This window comes from Mixophyes fleayi, chromosome 1 (assembly GCF_038048845.1).
Source record: "Mixophyes fleayi isolate aMixFle1 chromosome 1, aMixFle1.hap1, whole genome shotgun sequence".
Taxonomy (NCBI): Eukaryota; Metazoa; Chordata; class Amphibia; order Anura; family Limnodynastidae; genus Mixophyes; species Mixophyes fleayi.
Genome location: NC_134402.1, coordinates 154,972,531 through 154,988,232, shown reverse-complemented (window position 1 = coordinate 154,988,232; position 15,702 = coordinate 154,972,531). Strand labels below are relative to the sequence as shown.

General features: G+C 37.6%; 1 protein-coding gene across 1 annotated transcript; it reads right to left on the bottom strand.

The window, feature by feature from the left end:
- Positions 1-4,361: 4,361 nt before the first annotated feature.
- On the bottom strand, positions 4,362-13,532 carry AMBN (ameloblastin). The gene is made up of 9 exons (XM_075189542.1): positions 13,482-13,532; positions 13,178-13,228; positions 11,954-12,001; positions 10,400-10,516; positions 9,641-9,892; positions 8,897-8,986; positions 8,523-8,564; positions 5,623-5,667; positions 4,362-4,889 (listed from the first exon to the last, which is right to left on the bottom strand). The coding sequence occupies exons 1-9, from the start codon at positions 13,530-13,532 to the stop codon at positions 4,362-4,364; spliced, it is 1,224 nt and encodes a 407-aa protein (XP_075045643.1).
- Positions 13,533-15,702: the final 2,170 nt, after the last annotated feature.

Here is a 15,702-nt window from a genome sequence, read left to right as displayed (position 1 = left end):
AACACGCAAACAATTAAAGCCATTAATAAGCAGGAATCTAAATGGATCATGGATGTTTGTGTACTTTATGGGTGGGTTCCGCCATGTTAAGTTTCCCTGAGAAATTTGTTGGTATGAGGCAGCCTTGACATTTCATCTAAGCCCAAAATATAGGCATGGGATGGGGGCTGGCAGAGCCAGATTAAGGGGGAAGTAGGCACGTGCCCCAGGTCCTCCCTTTCTCAGAGTGTTCCCTGCCGGTAGGATCACCTGTTGATAGGTGATCCAATGCAGCAGCATGATCGCATCCTTAAGCGATGCTCTGCACACACCTCTGAAAAGTAGTGGAAATTTGTGCAGGCTCAATAGCCATTAAGGAGTGCAAAGCAAAAAAGGAGTACGTTTTTTCCTGGACAACTCATGATACAATGAAAGGGGTTAAAATTACTTTATTATTTTGCACATAAGGAAAATACTGGATGTTTTGTCTTGTAGCACAAAAATACTTTTACACTGAAATTTAAAGTTGATCTAGGACATGTTCTACCCCAACTATAAATCTGTCCCCACATTTTAAATTTACCTCCCCCTCCAATGTAACATGGTTTTGCCTAGGTGCATTTTTTTGCTCTCCTTAATGACTCAGGCCCTAACTTGGGCCCTGACCTGACTGAGCAGAGTGCAGGGAAAGAATGGGATGGTACATTTGTGCATCTGGTGAGAAGCCCCCTTCTGACCACAGCTCACAGCAGGGAGTGGAGTCACAATGTCGTCTTTTACACAGTAACTTCAAATTGAAAAAGTGAGTTATTTTTAAGCAATACTATATTAACAACAGTCTCACTGGTAATGATATAATTATTAAGTAGGTTTTATCCTGGTTTTGCAAACACCCATGGTCAGTATGGCACAGCCCACAGGACATTACTGTGTTTATAATAAAGTGGCTTGTGTACAGCAAGATAATGAGGATTGATGATTGCATTAAACTAAGCTACCATCTCATGCCCATGATAAACGCATTGTCATGCCAGGGCATAAGACCAAAACAAACACCTCTTATGTTTGGAAATATTTGTATCCCAGCCCAGACAAAATCAATCACAGGCAGGCTATTCTCTGTCGCTGGTTTCACAAAGAAACATACCGGTGTCAATTTGTTGGAAAAATGTAATTATAATGGCTCACCCTGCTTAGTCTCTCCTCAGGATTTTTCATTGCCGATATCAGATCGAACATTGTGAGTGCATGACGACTAGGTGAATTTCAAAACGCTTTGCACACACAATAAACTTGGTGGTGCAGAATTGCTTAATAAAATGAGAGGTCGGTGCAGGAGATGCTGTCCATGGCCTGGAAAATTTCTGGGTCTTTTCGACATTCAGAAACCGCATGTAGAACATTGCAGCAGCTACAAAAAATATATCATCTGCCACGCCACCAACTGAGGCATGAGGTAGTAACAAGGTGGAATTCCACACTGCTGTGCCACTAAGTTTCATAGTGATTGTATCTTTTATTAAACTGCCATGTATTCGTGTCGCTGCTCTGTCACTAACTTTAGATAACCAGCTCGCTGCTGCCTTTGACTAAAATTAGTATTCACTTTGACAGCTGTGAAGAGATTATTAGAAAATAGACTATAAATTAATAATTTTAATGCTATAAATAGTAATGTAGAAACAAAAACAAGTCAAAATCACATGATTTACCTATTTTTCAAAATTTTTAATAAATCCAGATCGAAAACCAAAACCAAAGCACATGAGGAATTTGGGCAAAACCAAAATGAAAACAAAAACATGAAGATGGTGTTGGAAACAAAACCAAAACACGGGGGTTGCGTACAGCTCGAATATATATTGAGAGATAATAGTCACTTGAATGAACATTAACATCGTGATGAGATAAATTATTTAGTTCTCTTATCCTTCACCTATCATAACCCTGGTCTCTTGCGCCTATTTCCCAACACATAGAAGTCCAGTGGAGGATGCCTATGATGTTTGATGAAGCTTTGAATCAAAGAAATTTAGCAGTGTTTACCATAGTTCAATTACATAGTATTGAAAAACAATCATAGGGCATTGGTGCAAATATTACTTTGGCACTATTATATTTGGATATGTGTTAAATTAATATTCCTTGTATGATGAACTTGAACTGCCACTTCTTTAATATTTACCACTTACTTGTAAATCTTGTGAATGGTGACACTATGTTCTTAATTTTAGACCTCAGGGGACCACTGTCTTACGTGCCCCAAGCCCCCCAAAGTTTTAATCCAGCTCTGGGGATTGGTAATAATGATGCTGAAAGGATACCACTTCTTTCCAGGATTGTTTTATGACAAGCCACACTTATTGTGCCTGATACCAGAATCTGCATGTAATGTGCAATATCCATGTCTGGGTAATGTGTACTCTACATATCCTCGATCAGATTATTAATTTCAGGCAGATCAGTCTCTGCTGCTAGTGTCTGGATGCATTCACAAACTCCTGTGAACACAGCCAGCGTATATCAAACGCATATCAACTGCATAACAAATGCATGCACAAATGTGTATCATTTACAAACACTAAACTATACTAGATGTTAGAATTAGAGATGGGCGGGCTCGGTTCCCCGAGATCCAAACCCGCCCAAACTTCAACTATCCGAGTACCGACCCCGAGCAGGCTCGGTACTCTCGCGCCAATTCGGATTCGAAATCGAGGCAAAACGTCATTGTGACGTTGTCGATGTAGTTTTCTGTACCTGTTCTTATTTTGTATGGATGGAGAACTGCACAGTATAATTTCTCATTATGTGGATGCAATATTAAGTACATTCTGTATGTGTGGACAAATTATGCAGCGCCACAGCTTACTCCGCAGAACGGATGCCTTGCTAAAGTCTTGACAGCTGCTGAGTACCAATGCTCTGGACATAATTTTAAGTATATATGTTAATATCCTTTATTTTATTTGGATTTTGTTATTATGTGCTACTTTTATAGGGCACACCATTTCATTTTAATGTAATTTCAAAATGTTCTAAATATGTACCAGTGGCCTCTCTTTTTTAATTAGCGCGTGATGCCTTTTTTAGAGAATAATGTCATAGCCTTGAAACTCAGGAATTTGAAATAAGCAGTAGTCATACCTATTGGTGGGTTGCAGGAGACTACAATTTGACATATTATTTATATACTGTCAACATATTTACATACAAAGTGCAACGACTTTTATAATAAACAGACAGTATTCTATTTGCATACATATGGATTACAGTAGACGTTTGCCAGTGCTTATACACTGTACTCCCAGACTGGTCTGAATAGTGTATACTATAAAATGGATAATTTCTACCTTTTATTTCTTCAGTCTGCTAAATCCAGTAGCAAAGATGTTAATTCTAAATGTGTTAACAGGAGAATAAAAGAAGTAAAACAAGATGTCCACCACATTTTTTCAAATTTATTAAGCAAAAGCAAACTATGATGCATTGTACAATTATATGAACTCCCAGTAAGATCACAGAAATATATTAAGTAAACCACAGCACACAAAAATGTCACAATACACATTATACTCTCCATACTGCCTCCAAGGTGTTCCGTTAAATAATCAGAAAATGTGCCTGACTTCTTTAAAAGCGACAAAGAAGTGTTTAGTACACATAATGGAAATTCGACAATGCCATTTAATTCGTTAGAATATGCATTAAATATAGTAAAATTGGTAAGAAAAAAGATCCTATATATATTTACCACCTAGATAATGGTGGGTGACACCATCTAATGCAATTTTTGTAGCACTCATAGGGCTGCGTCTAATTAATACTGTACCATCTCTTTCACAAACTGCCATAAACCTTTGCATGCTACAAATAAAATGTGTTTATTATCAGATCTACCCCTTTGCATTAGAATTCACTAACTTAAATGTTATCAGCATGAGCACGAACAATCTAGCTGCTTAATTTTGCCTCATTATAGACAAACGTTAGCATAGCGCAGGTTATCTGGGACAGTCCCCCTTTTTTTTCACCCAAAATCTTTAGCTCACAATAACTGAGACTGCTGATGTACCACAAATAACCAGATTAGTAGGAATTGGAAATGTTTTATCATATTTAGGACATAGAGTGAAGTAGGAGATGGATTTTATGGCCTGGCCAAAGTTCATGTCACATAAGTATTCCACTTTTTAATTTAAAATTATGGGAGCGGTACATTAGCAGCATCTCAGTTACCCTTCCATTTATTACTATCATAGAATATTATAAAAGGTGTATAAACTAAAATGTTTAAAGCTAATTAGAGTAATGGCACATGCTAATGGTATAAAGCAGTGTGTAAAATGTTTGCCGAGCGCTGAGATATATTCTGTGTTTATTTATGGCTCCTGGAAATAATGATTCTGTAGATGGATATCATTATGCATTATAGGGGAATCTAGGGCATTATTTGTGTGAGCTATGTCTATATGAGTAGGGTTCTCTCTTTGGACTCCATAATTCAATGTTTCATCAATACCATATGGAACAAATCCTACAGCTGTATCATGTGTCAGTTGGTTGACATTGGCTGGAGTTACAGCTGGTGGTAACATGCTTTGCCCTAACGGGTTAAATCCTAAATTAGGTAGGTTTATGTTAGGGAAAAGTAAGGTATCTCCTTGGCCTTGTGGCATTCCTTCTAAGCCGGGTATTGAAGGGTTGGGTCCAACAACTGAAGGATTTTCAATTGGGTGCTGTGCAGCACCTTGACCCACTGGCTTTCCTCCTACTCCTGGAGAGTCATCTTCTATTGTAAAGTCTCCTGCCAAGGCTGGGTTCTGGGGAAAGCTTCCAAAGCCAGATCCCGCTCCTAGCAGCCCTGGAAACAAGGAACTAAAGGCATGGGCAGCTCCAGCTCGACCACCCTGTAATACACAAAAGTGTGTCGTTAGCATATGTAAGGAAAATGTGATGCACAATTACACTGCTGATAGACTATACCTGTAGAATAAATCACTAACATCCATTATCCTCAGTGTAACTGATAATTAACTTTACAACCAATATTCAAAAATATCATTGGTTGGTAAAACAAACTGAATTGCAGGTATTTTTTGTATCTTTGTAGTTGTCTCTGCTAGGTTTGTTTATCCAGACTAACAATCAAAGTCAGGTTGTAGGACAAAGGGCATGACCAAATGGAATGTACAATTCCTTACTGAGGACATATTCATGGTTACTTTTAGTAAAGAAAGATCATTACTAATGTTTCCAATACAGAGCTCCATTTAACTCTACACTGGAACCAATAATATACAATTTCATATCTAAAAACTAGAATAATAAACCAAGTAAAATGTAGAATTTTATGTAAATTACTATTTAAAAGTATAAATGACTGTACACATTTTATTATAGATTATGTAAAAGAAACCTGTCTTTTATACATTCAAAATAAAAGGAATAAAAAGACAAAGCTATGATGACTATTGTGGCTGAAGGTCAACCAACCAATAAAAGGCACAAGATAACAAAAAATACAGTATTATGAGTCCCCTGTGAAGAAACAACTGTGTTTTGCTTATTTTTATGACTTGCTAATGATTTTCCAACAATCCCAATCAGAGCAATAACCGTGTTATAAGAGGATTTTAGCACCTGCATTTCCTCTGAGCTCATGACACCAAGTCTGGCTGGAGGTCCCTGCAAGATAAGCAACCTTTCATTACACATACTTTATCACACAAATCATATACATTCTAATTATTCGATGAGTACTAGTATAGATACTTGTCAGTTAGCTAAGACTTTCACCTGTGTTATTTAATGTTACAAGTCAGAATTCCTGAATTTGGAGCCTAAATGTTAAGACACGTTTGTGTCATCAGTTTGTTGTCCATAGGCTGAATGGACCAGTTGGCTTTTAACACCTTCAGTGCTAAGGATGAGTTGGACTAGTTCCACTCATCCTTAACACTCACTTGGTTAAAAATCTAAAAATAACACTAATAGTTCTTCAACTTGTACTGAAGGAAAGACGTGTATGTGTTGCTGGGGGAAGAGGTGGCACAAAGTCCCCTACACAAACAGAAAGATCGAAAGAAGAATAGGAGTAGGGTACTTAAAGTGCCTCATCTCCCACTTCCTGGCGCCTACAGACTAAGGGGCACACTCAAAGAGGAGTCTCCACTTCATATATGATCTCTTCTTATCATGTATGATCACCAGAAAATAAAAATAAGAGGGGAATCTCTTCTTTTAAATGCTGTGGCCCCTTAGTAGTTATTGTCTAGTGATTACCAGACAATAACACTCTAAACTACAAATAACATTAATCAGTCCAGGAAAAAGGGAGCGGTATTGCAACGCCAAGTTATCCCCAATCCTGGTTCCAAGAAACTATGGAGAGCCCTCATTTTAAAGAGAATAGTCCCCTCTTGAAATGATATACCCCTTTATTAGTTATTATTTGGTAATCACCAGACAATAACACCATACATTAGAAAGTCTTAAGAAGTCCATACATTAGAAAGTCTTAAGAAGTCCATAGATGACAGGGGGGAGGGGGGTTATAATACTGAAATCTCCCCCATTCTGGCCTGAATAAACTCATTGGTACCCTCATTTGATGTGGTATGTTTTCAAAATGTTCCAATATTATTCCTACCATTTTATGCATTTCATACAAAACAGTGCAAACTAGCAAAACATTGCATTATCATTTTCAATTACAGATTTTATTATGAAACCTATATGTAGAATCCTGGTAATTGCTGCTTTAGAAGAATGGTTTGATGCCAGAAGACAGCAGACTCAGTAAACTTATGTATAGAGCATTGCTTTAGTTTCTGGAAACATTCCTCTGACAGTAAACTTCACCGCCAGCCATTTACTAAGGTTGAGCGGTCTTTGATTTTGCATACTGTGATTGTGAATGTGCTATATGTGATATGTGACATTCATATACAGCAAAAAATAAGGCTCCAAAGCAACAGAAGTAATAACAAGTTGGAGGTATAAAATATGTTTCATAGAGAGATGCATTTGACTCTACAGTCTTCCTGCATCTATTTGACAGAAATCTGACATTACTAGTCTGCTGTTGATGAATTATGCTCCTACCACTGTCTTACTCTCAATCTATGGCCCCATGCACCTCAATTCCCTTCTTTACATTATGGCACTGCACTTGTCACATGCCGTAGTTATCACTAACATAATCACGAGTTGCCGGGTCTCTGCCTCTATGAACATTCGGATGATCTAATTGGCTACAGGTCATGTGTCTCCACCAACTGCAAATCGGGTACACATGGACAAACCATAGATGAAGCTTGGTATCAAAAAGGTGTACTACTGTGTGTCAGTGAGTGTCCAGTGGCCACGCAGCATCCATAGAAGTGGTTAATAGCGTCATTAAGAGGAACCCCAAGACAATACATAAACCACGTCCCATGACAGGAAGGCAAAGTAAGCCCATCCAGGCACAGAATTAAGAGAATAAATTAGAGCAATCTGGTTGAGCCATAGTAAAAAGTTATATTCCATTTAGATTCCAGTCCTTCTGTGGTTAGGTTTTTCTGCTTAGCTGCTTAGATGAATTGTTGAACAGTTCCTTGAACTGGACTCTTCTATGTGATTTGACATTAAACAAGGTTTTGCCTGCTAACCTTAAAATTTTACCCTAGAAAAGGCTAGATTGGAATCATGTTTAGTTAATGCTATATGTTTGTTAAGTAATCTCTATTATTCTTCCTTTCAATTAAATGCAAACTGTGGACTTTAAGACAAGGGAACAAGTATTCTGTTTTCCATAATTGTTTTAGGGCTAAAACAACCCTTCTTAAGCTAGCCACATATGTTACAATATGATGATTCAATCCAATTGTTCTTTATAAAAATGTTAAAGAATTTACTTTCATGTGGGTGACCCTAGATAAAATAGATTTCCAAATTGATTCACAATTCGATTGGATTAGTTTGAAACTTTCTATATGATATCCACATACTTTATTGGCAAACATATTAATCACCTTCCTAAACCATGGACCGTACAGAATTTGGTTTTACAGATCTACTGATCTACTTTTCTGCACTAAAGAATAAGGTAGAACCATGTGATTACTGCACTCACAATGTGATCGCATTTAGAAACAAATGTACTGACTCAGTTCTTTGAGGTCCGATTTATATATATATAATTCCTACATAGGCAAATATTTATTTTGTTTGATCAAAATAGAATGAATTGCATAATCGGATTGTAAAGTGTGTGAGTACTGTTTTCCATTAAAGAATCTGACGGAAGGTGATTGAAGTTTGTGTTTTGTATTTATGTGTTTATATGACAATCATACTCTGGGCATACACTGCAAATGTCTTTCTGCTCTGTCATATGAATTTGTGTGAATTAATCATTAATTTTTCCATTTATGATCAGATTTAAAATTAATATATTGTAACAAGTGTACAAAAATGCAATTACTTGTTCAAAAAAAATAATGATGCATGTGCGACCAGTTCTGCAAAATATAAACACTATTGTATTCAGCATTGACACTTACTCCAGGTCCATAATTAAAGAAAAGCCCAGGGTATGGCTAAAAAGACACAAACGAATCAATTATTAATCAAATATTAGACGTAAATATTATTAATAAACATTGACTATGAACATCACATAATAATTATTTACACTGCATATATAACATTATTCTCAACTATACTCAATAATGATGCACACACTGGAGAATTTAATTCTGCATAGCTCCATAAACAGGTATTCATTTTTATAATTTTCTAAAATATGGTCATTATAAACATATGCAGTTTGTTAGATATTATTATTCATTACGCTATTCTAGGAACCCTGACAGTTTTTATTTTGTTAGAAATATTTCTCTCTTCATATGTAATAATACCAGAGACTTACGTGTTGTTGATGTACAGGTGGGACAGCTGCCGGGTCTGGTACTGTATCTGCTGCTCCTTGTTGCAATAATTTATTCATTATTGTCTGGTACTGGAGTTGTCAAAAAAAATACAAAATATTTACAAATATACATGTACAATTTTCCATATATTAACAAATTACCTTCATTAGGAATCATGGAAATGGAGAAATTTCGCACTTAATTCAAAATGTTGAGCAATAATCTATATAACAAAATGGTAGCTAAAGGCTTTCCTTAAGCATTAATTGGATTGTGTTTAGCAGAGTAAGCAATTGGGGCATATACAGTAATCACAATACTTAAGCTCAGCTAAAGCTAAGAAGGTTTACACAACATTGGAGGTCTGGCTACAATACCAAGCTCATAAACACATAGACCTGTTGCAGAAGAATTCCACCCAAAATGAAAAATGTTGGGTGGAGTTACCTAACATCAGAGACAATGCAAAGATTAACATACCTTCAGTATGGCATTACCTATATGAAACTGGTCCAGAGCTGTGATGCTCTCTCCTACCACCACTTGCCTACTTCAAACATGGAGTGGTCTACTCAATGACCATTTTCCATGACTGTCCTATTCATGTGATTGGGAAGTTTTAGATTAAGTGTCTAATGCATGCGACCAAGGCAGACATTTTTAATAATTTTAACAAATAATCATAATATCAGATACCAGTATAAAAACACGATACACTAAAACTGAGCTAGATTAATGATTACCATAAACAATGCTACCGTTTGGATTTGACCATCTGCCGGACCCCCCTTTGGTGGAGTCAGCGTTGGATCTGCTGGCTGTAGATTTGGATATCCCAGGGGCAGTAGTGGTTGATACATGAGTTGCTCAGTCCTTGTTGATGCAGCTGAAGGTTGCTGGGGAGCAATCTGTGTATCTTGTCCTAGTTTAGGTGGCTGAGCTATAGATGGCACTCCGGGCAAAGGTGGAGGGTGTATGGGCAAAGCATACTCAAACTACAAAGTAAGCACATTAAAAAAAATTGTAAAACCCAAAAATAGTTTGTTATGCACATAGACTCAGAATAAAAAACAAGTTAGCACCGTCTCAATCAGACAATACTCCTTTTTTTTTTGCAAATATTCAAATAATCTAGCCACATCTTTGAATTATCACACCATTTATATTTATCTATTGTGAAATTGAAAATGTGACATAATCCGCTCCACTATACTGTCCCCAGACCTTTTTAGAACATGTCTAAAAATCATTGTACAATATTGAATATGTATGCTACTATGTAGGAGTTCTACAAGTAATATAAAAGGTTGGATGCATGAACATCCTTCTATCTAGAGGTGCATTTGATATCACCATCTTCCTGCATCAGTTTGACAAGAGCCTCACATTACTTATAAGGACAATTGAAGGACCCTACTACTTCCATTTTCTAGCTCTGACTGTTACCTCTACTACCTAGTGGCACGTTTCCTATGTAATGTGCAGCTCATAATAAATTATACCTGTTGGTTGTCTGGCAGTTGTGGCCTTTGATGCAGCCATGGAAATGTGGGGTGTGTTGGTAACAGACCGTGCAGCCACAATGTTGAATAAGGATCATTATATCCAAATCTTGAAAACTAATGGAAAAAACCTTGCTTAAATTATTTTATGTATATTCAATCGGCTATTACACAAATAATAGATATTATTATATATGCACACATATTCTGTTAAATACTCAAGACAACACACATTATAAAGGTGCTTAGAGAAGGATTTTAAGGGTAAAAAAAATTAATTGTTGCATATTTCAATGTGTTAGGCATGCTGGGGCGTGCAGTAACCACTATGGGTTATGGTCCACCAGTGGATTGTCTATTGTAAACTATACATGCAGTCTGGGCCTTAACTAGGTAGCCATTGTCGCCCATGCAGCTACTAGAGAAGCCCAAGGGGCCCAATGAGATTTGGGCCTCCCAGACTAATGGCATATGGGTCCATTGTATACAATGTATATAAGACTAGGGAACTCTAAACTTTTACACTGGGTTTTCCTATAAATAGTGGGCAGCATAACGGCTTAATTCCGGACACACATGCACTGCATTTCTTTGTGAATGCTGCTAATAGTGTTCACAGATCCAAACAGTAGTCAGAAACTTAAGAGTTTATGTTGCTTGCTATGTGCAGGAAAACAGCATATAAGTACAGAGTAGCCTAGCCTAATAAATACATCTGCCACAGAGCACCCGTACGATATGAGTCTACACACCGGTGTACATGTCTGTTCACAGATCCACCGCTGCGAGCATTCTATGGAGGTGGTTTCCATAACTCTCAGGTGATCCTGGACCCCCTAATAGTCATAGATGTGTTTTGTTCTGGGTGTTGGTGTAATCCTATAGTTAGTCCCCTGGCCTGAGCAATAAGTACATTCCAATTTTTCAATCCAGGTTGATATTGAGGCAGGTTAAGAAGAATCTTGGTATTTACCATTTTTCCTTGGTTTGTAAGGCTGCTATTAATTATTTATAATTCTGCACAGTGTCATGGATTACCATGTCAACCACAGTCATATGGCACATTATATAGTGAGCAGAGAGACTTTGGAACACTCCTCTGAGCTCTATCTGGTCTGTAAAATTCTCCCCCTCCTTTTCCCCTTCTCTGTCATCACATGACATGCTTAGAGCTGTGAACCTGTGTGTCACTGGCAGCCATGCTTTGCACCCTCCAGAGAGATTTTGAAAAGAAGATAATTATTTGTAGGTGGACAGCTAAGAAAAATTAAGCATATAAGTATTTATTAGGAAAATGTGCATATTAAAGGGAATAATGTGCCAATTTATGTGAATTATTATTGATATGATGATATGTGCAATTACCTTGTACTTCTGTGACCTGTATGAAAGCATTTGACCTTTCATATTGCCATAAAAACCTATGGTGACTTGTAATAACCAAATAATTTAAAGTAGTATTTATATTAATACAAATATTGTGTAGCTGTTTTTTGGCTTTTGTAAGCAGATTTAATATTTTGTTTTAAGTCATATTGTAGAATATACCCTTACCTGGGGTAATGCAGTGAGCTTGTTGGCGGTCTGCTGTTGTCGCATTGTCTTAAAAAAGCAAATACAGATATATTTATTCCAGAACTATTTAATGGCATAATACAATATCTATCTGCCATGTTTGTAATGGTTTAAGCTGCACTATTGCCTACGCATAACATTTGTTTTGCAGGAGGATAGCTCCCCAAAAGTTAGTAGTCTCTCCGAAAATCCAGGAAAGTTGGTAAGTATGGTCCATGCTACAGCTGTTTTTCTTGTAGCTGTCAGCTGTCAGCAGGCATCGCTCTGTGAGCGGGTGCTACTGGGACATTCAAAGCACTGAATAAGTGACAATACACTCATTAAGTGTTTTAGGTGTCCCCTAACCATTGTCATCTTAATTGTAGCGCAGGCCATATGTATGTACAGGGCCGGATTAACGGAATGGAGGCCCCTGGGCTAAGGGGGCCCCCATTCCCCCGTGAGGCCCCCCCCATTAGCAGACTGGCCCCCTTGTTAGCCGACGGACCCCCCCCCAAGCGCTTACCTTCTCCTGTCACTGCAGTCCTCCTTCCGCGGCGCGCTGTAAGCTGCTTACTGAGGAGATCTCGTGACACTCTCGCGAGATCTCCTCAGTAAGGAGATTACTGAGCGCCGGAAAAGGAGGACTGCAGTGACAGAGCTCAGCATTGATCGGGTCGGGGGCGCCCCCTGCCCCTGTCCCGATCAATAATTCTGCTGAGCTCTGTCAAGGGCCCCCTGGATGCCCGAGGCCCCTGGGCTGCAGCCCAGTTAGACCTCGGGTTAATCCGGCCCTGTGTATGTATAGTTATATTTAGGGCTCCCATAATTTTATAGTGAAAAAAAAAATGGGACACTGTTGTGACCTGAATTAGCGCAGGCAATAAAATCCACTTTTTTCCTTTTGGTTTCCATATGATATAGAAGTTTTTTCTTAATTTGAGTGTGTTAGGAGTCAGAATTTTTAGAAAAAATGCATTATGAGTAAATTTATAAAGAACATTGGGGATTACCCTGAGAAAACTGGACACATAGGAGCTTATATATGTTATCTTATTGATGTGTAGCTGTATATAGGTACTCTTTAAATTTAAAAATATTTTATTATTGTAATTAAGCATATGAGATTTTAATTCTGTAATATTTAAACATGAAGCTTTATGACAAGTTATTATTAAGGCACAAGTAATATATATTATATTTTGTCTGATAAAATCCATTTACCTCAAGGCTCACACTGGCCATTCCATGTGTCCCTGCGGGTTGAGGGTACATCTGAGGGAACAAATAATATTAGTACTGTACCTCATTCCTTGCTCATTTCTACTCTTAAGCTACAATGGTGGCTAATTTACTTGACTATTGAATGTAATGCTAGTATACTGTCTATTTTGATTTGTTTTATGTTCATGTTGTTTAGAAAATGTACCACATACTATATTAGTACCAAAAGAAAGTAGATATTTTTACAAGTAAAAAAAAGAAAAAGAAGTAAAAGGCAATTTTAATAGAATAATTACAAACTTACCGGGAAGGTAAATACAGTGCCTAACATACACAAAACCAATGCCAGCTCCATTGTTCACTGAAGTATCTACATAAATAAAACAAAGTACATTGTTTCAGAACTTACTCATACACTTCTAATTTCATCAAATCTTTCAAAAATCTTCAAGGATAGCGACTGGTAGTAGAGTGGGTCTCCTCTACCTCTCCAAAGGCAAGCCATCTCATAAGTGTTGTACATAAAATAGCTTAAATAGCTATGCACAGTGATGACAGGGCCAGGAATAATAACCTCAATATGGTTATGGCGTTATGCCATTTAAACGAATACATGCATAAATGTAGAGAATATGATAAAGCTTGTCCAAAAAAGCCATATAACTTATTTATTCTTAAAAATATGGCAAATCTTCCTTTTAAGTTCATGGCAGCGAGAAATACACTGCCACATTAAATTACAGTATTAGACTTACTAACATGACAAATGAGCACTGTATCAAACTAAGACAAACATAAAAAAACACAAACAGAAAAGCAATAAAACAAATTAGTTACCTTACACGCTCTGTATTCCACCTATGGGACAGGTCCAGTGGCAGAGTATGTTTTCAGGTAAATCAGTTCTGATCCTAACTTTGCTAGGACTACAATTTAAATCATGTTTAAATGTGAAAAACAGCCAATCAGAGGAAACAGAGACCAATGGTTCCTTGTGTAATTAGTTGAGGGAATTTTACTGCATACAAAGCACTTCACACAATCTCATTATTTTAATTGCATACTAAAGTCCCGAACAACTTTAATTTTCCTCCTGTCATACGAATTTTACTTTAGAGAAAAAAGTAAAACATACTCCTGGTATATTAACCACTTAATGATTGGATAACTTTCTCCCCTTCCTGACCAGGCCAATTTTCCTATTACTGGCAATATGACAATCTTACAGGAAATACTGGTGTGTATATATATATATATATATATATATATATATATATATATTATTATATATTATTATTTCTTCATAACTGACAGCGCTTCTTTTAAAGTGGAATACACATTTTTATACTTTATGGGCACTATATAGTAAAAAATAATCCATGATTATTAAATATTTATCCTTAAATATAATCATCTGGCTAGGGACATTAAGTGTGGGTAATTATACAGTCTGACAATGTTATAATATCCCAGGACAACCTGCATTTTACTTTTATTTTTAATAAAATGGGTACAATATTTCCTAAGTTTAACAGACTGGCTCCTGACTACATTCAGGCCCGGAGCTCCCATTAGGCAAGGTTAGGCACTTGCCTAGGGCGCCGGGCTCTGGGGGGTGCCACAGAATTCTTAAATACTTTAAAACTGTGCGGCGACCGCTGACCATACCTGTCACGGCCGCTGCACAGCATTCAGATGCACGGGGAGGGGGGGAAGAGGCTATTTTGTCACCACCGCCGCCTCTCTCCTCCGTCTCCTCCCCTCCACTTACTAGTGTCAGTGAGTGGAGGGGAGGAGACGGAGCAGAGAGGCGGTGGTGGTGAGACAAGGTAAGGAGAGGAGGGAGGAGGGCGGCGATTTTTGCAGGGGGGGAGGGGGGCGGCGATTTTTGCAGGGGTGGGGGGGGGGGCGCCGCTTTTTTAAAAATGCCTAGGGCGCCGTGGACCCTAGCACCGGCCCTGACTACATTATTGTATACAACTATGGTTGTGTTGTTGTTAGGATATTAGTTAATTCAACTGGGGTCTGATATTCCTGGGACACTTGTGTAATCTGTTTGAGTTATTGTTGGACCCTGCTATAGTAAATGGGGCACAAGGTGATATTGTTGGGAAACAACCGAAACAATACAAATATACTGTTGACTATCCCTAAACTAGTGTGTACCAAGCTTTCAAAATATACCCTACAACACAAAAATACAGTTTTATTAATGCACATAAAATAATATTTTTTGCTTTCTCTAGTGTCATTTAAGCTGTGTTAGGTGTATTCTGTCAAGTTAAGATATAAACTGAGGGCGTTTAAAATAATGGGTTTATGAATGTCAGGCACTTACCCATTCGGGGTTAAAATTTTCTGCATAGCCAACCAATGGGATCCAAGAAGAGGGTCATAGTTTTCTCCTCATATCCCCTCCCATGGAATGCTGGGTCTTTTCTTTCCTAGATGTTGTTAGTTATGTTTTGTTTAACCATTTTCTTTTCTTACAGAGGAGGCGCAGTAGGTGGGAGAGTGGCGCAGTC

Coding starts and splice junctions, on each gene's coding strand:
- AMBN (XM_075189542.1), bottom strand. CDS start 13,532: ATGGAGCTGGCATTGGTTTTGTGTATGTTAGGCACTGTATTTACCTTC. Junction 5,668..8,522: donor ATTATGGACCTGGAGTAAGT/GTCAATGCTGAA, acceptor CTTATCTTGCAG/GGACCTCCAGCCAGACTTGG. Junction 4,890..5,622: donor TGAGCTCAGAGGAAATGCAG/GTGCTAAAATCC, acceptor TGTGTATTACAG/GGTGGTCGAGCTGGAGCTGC.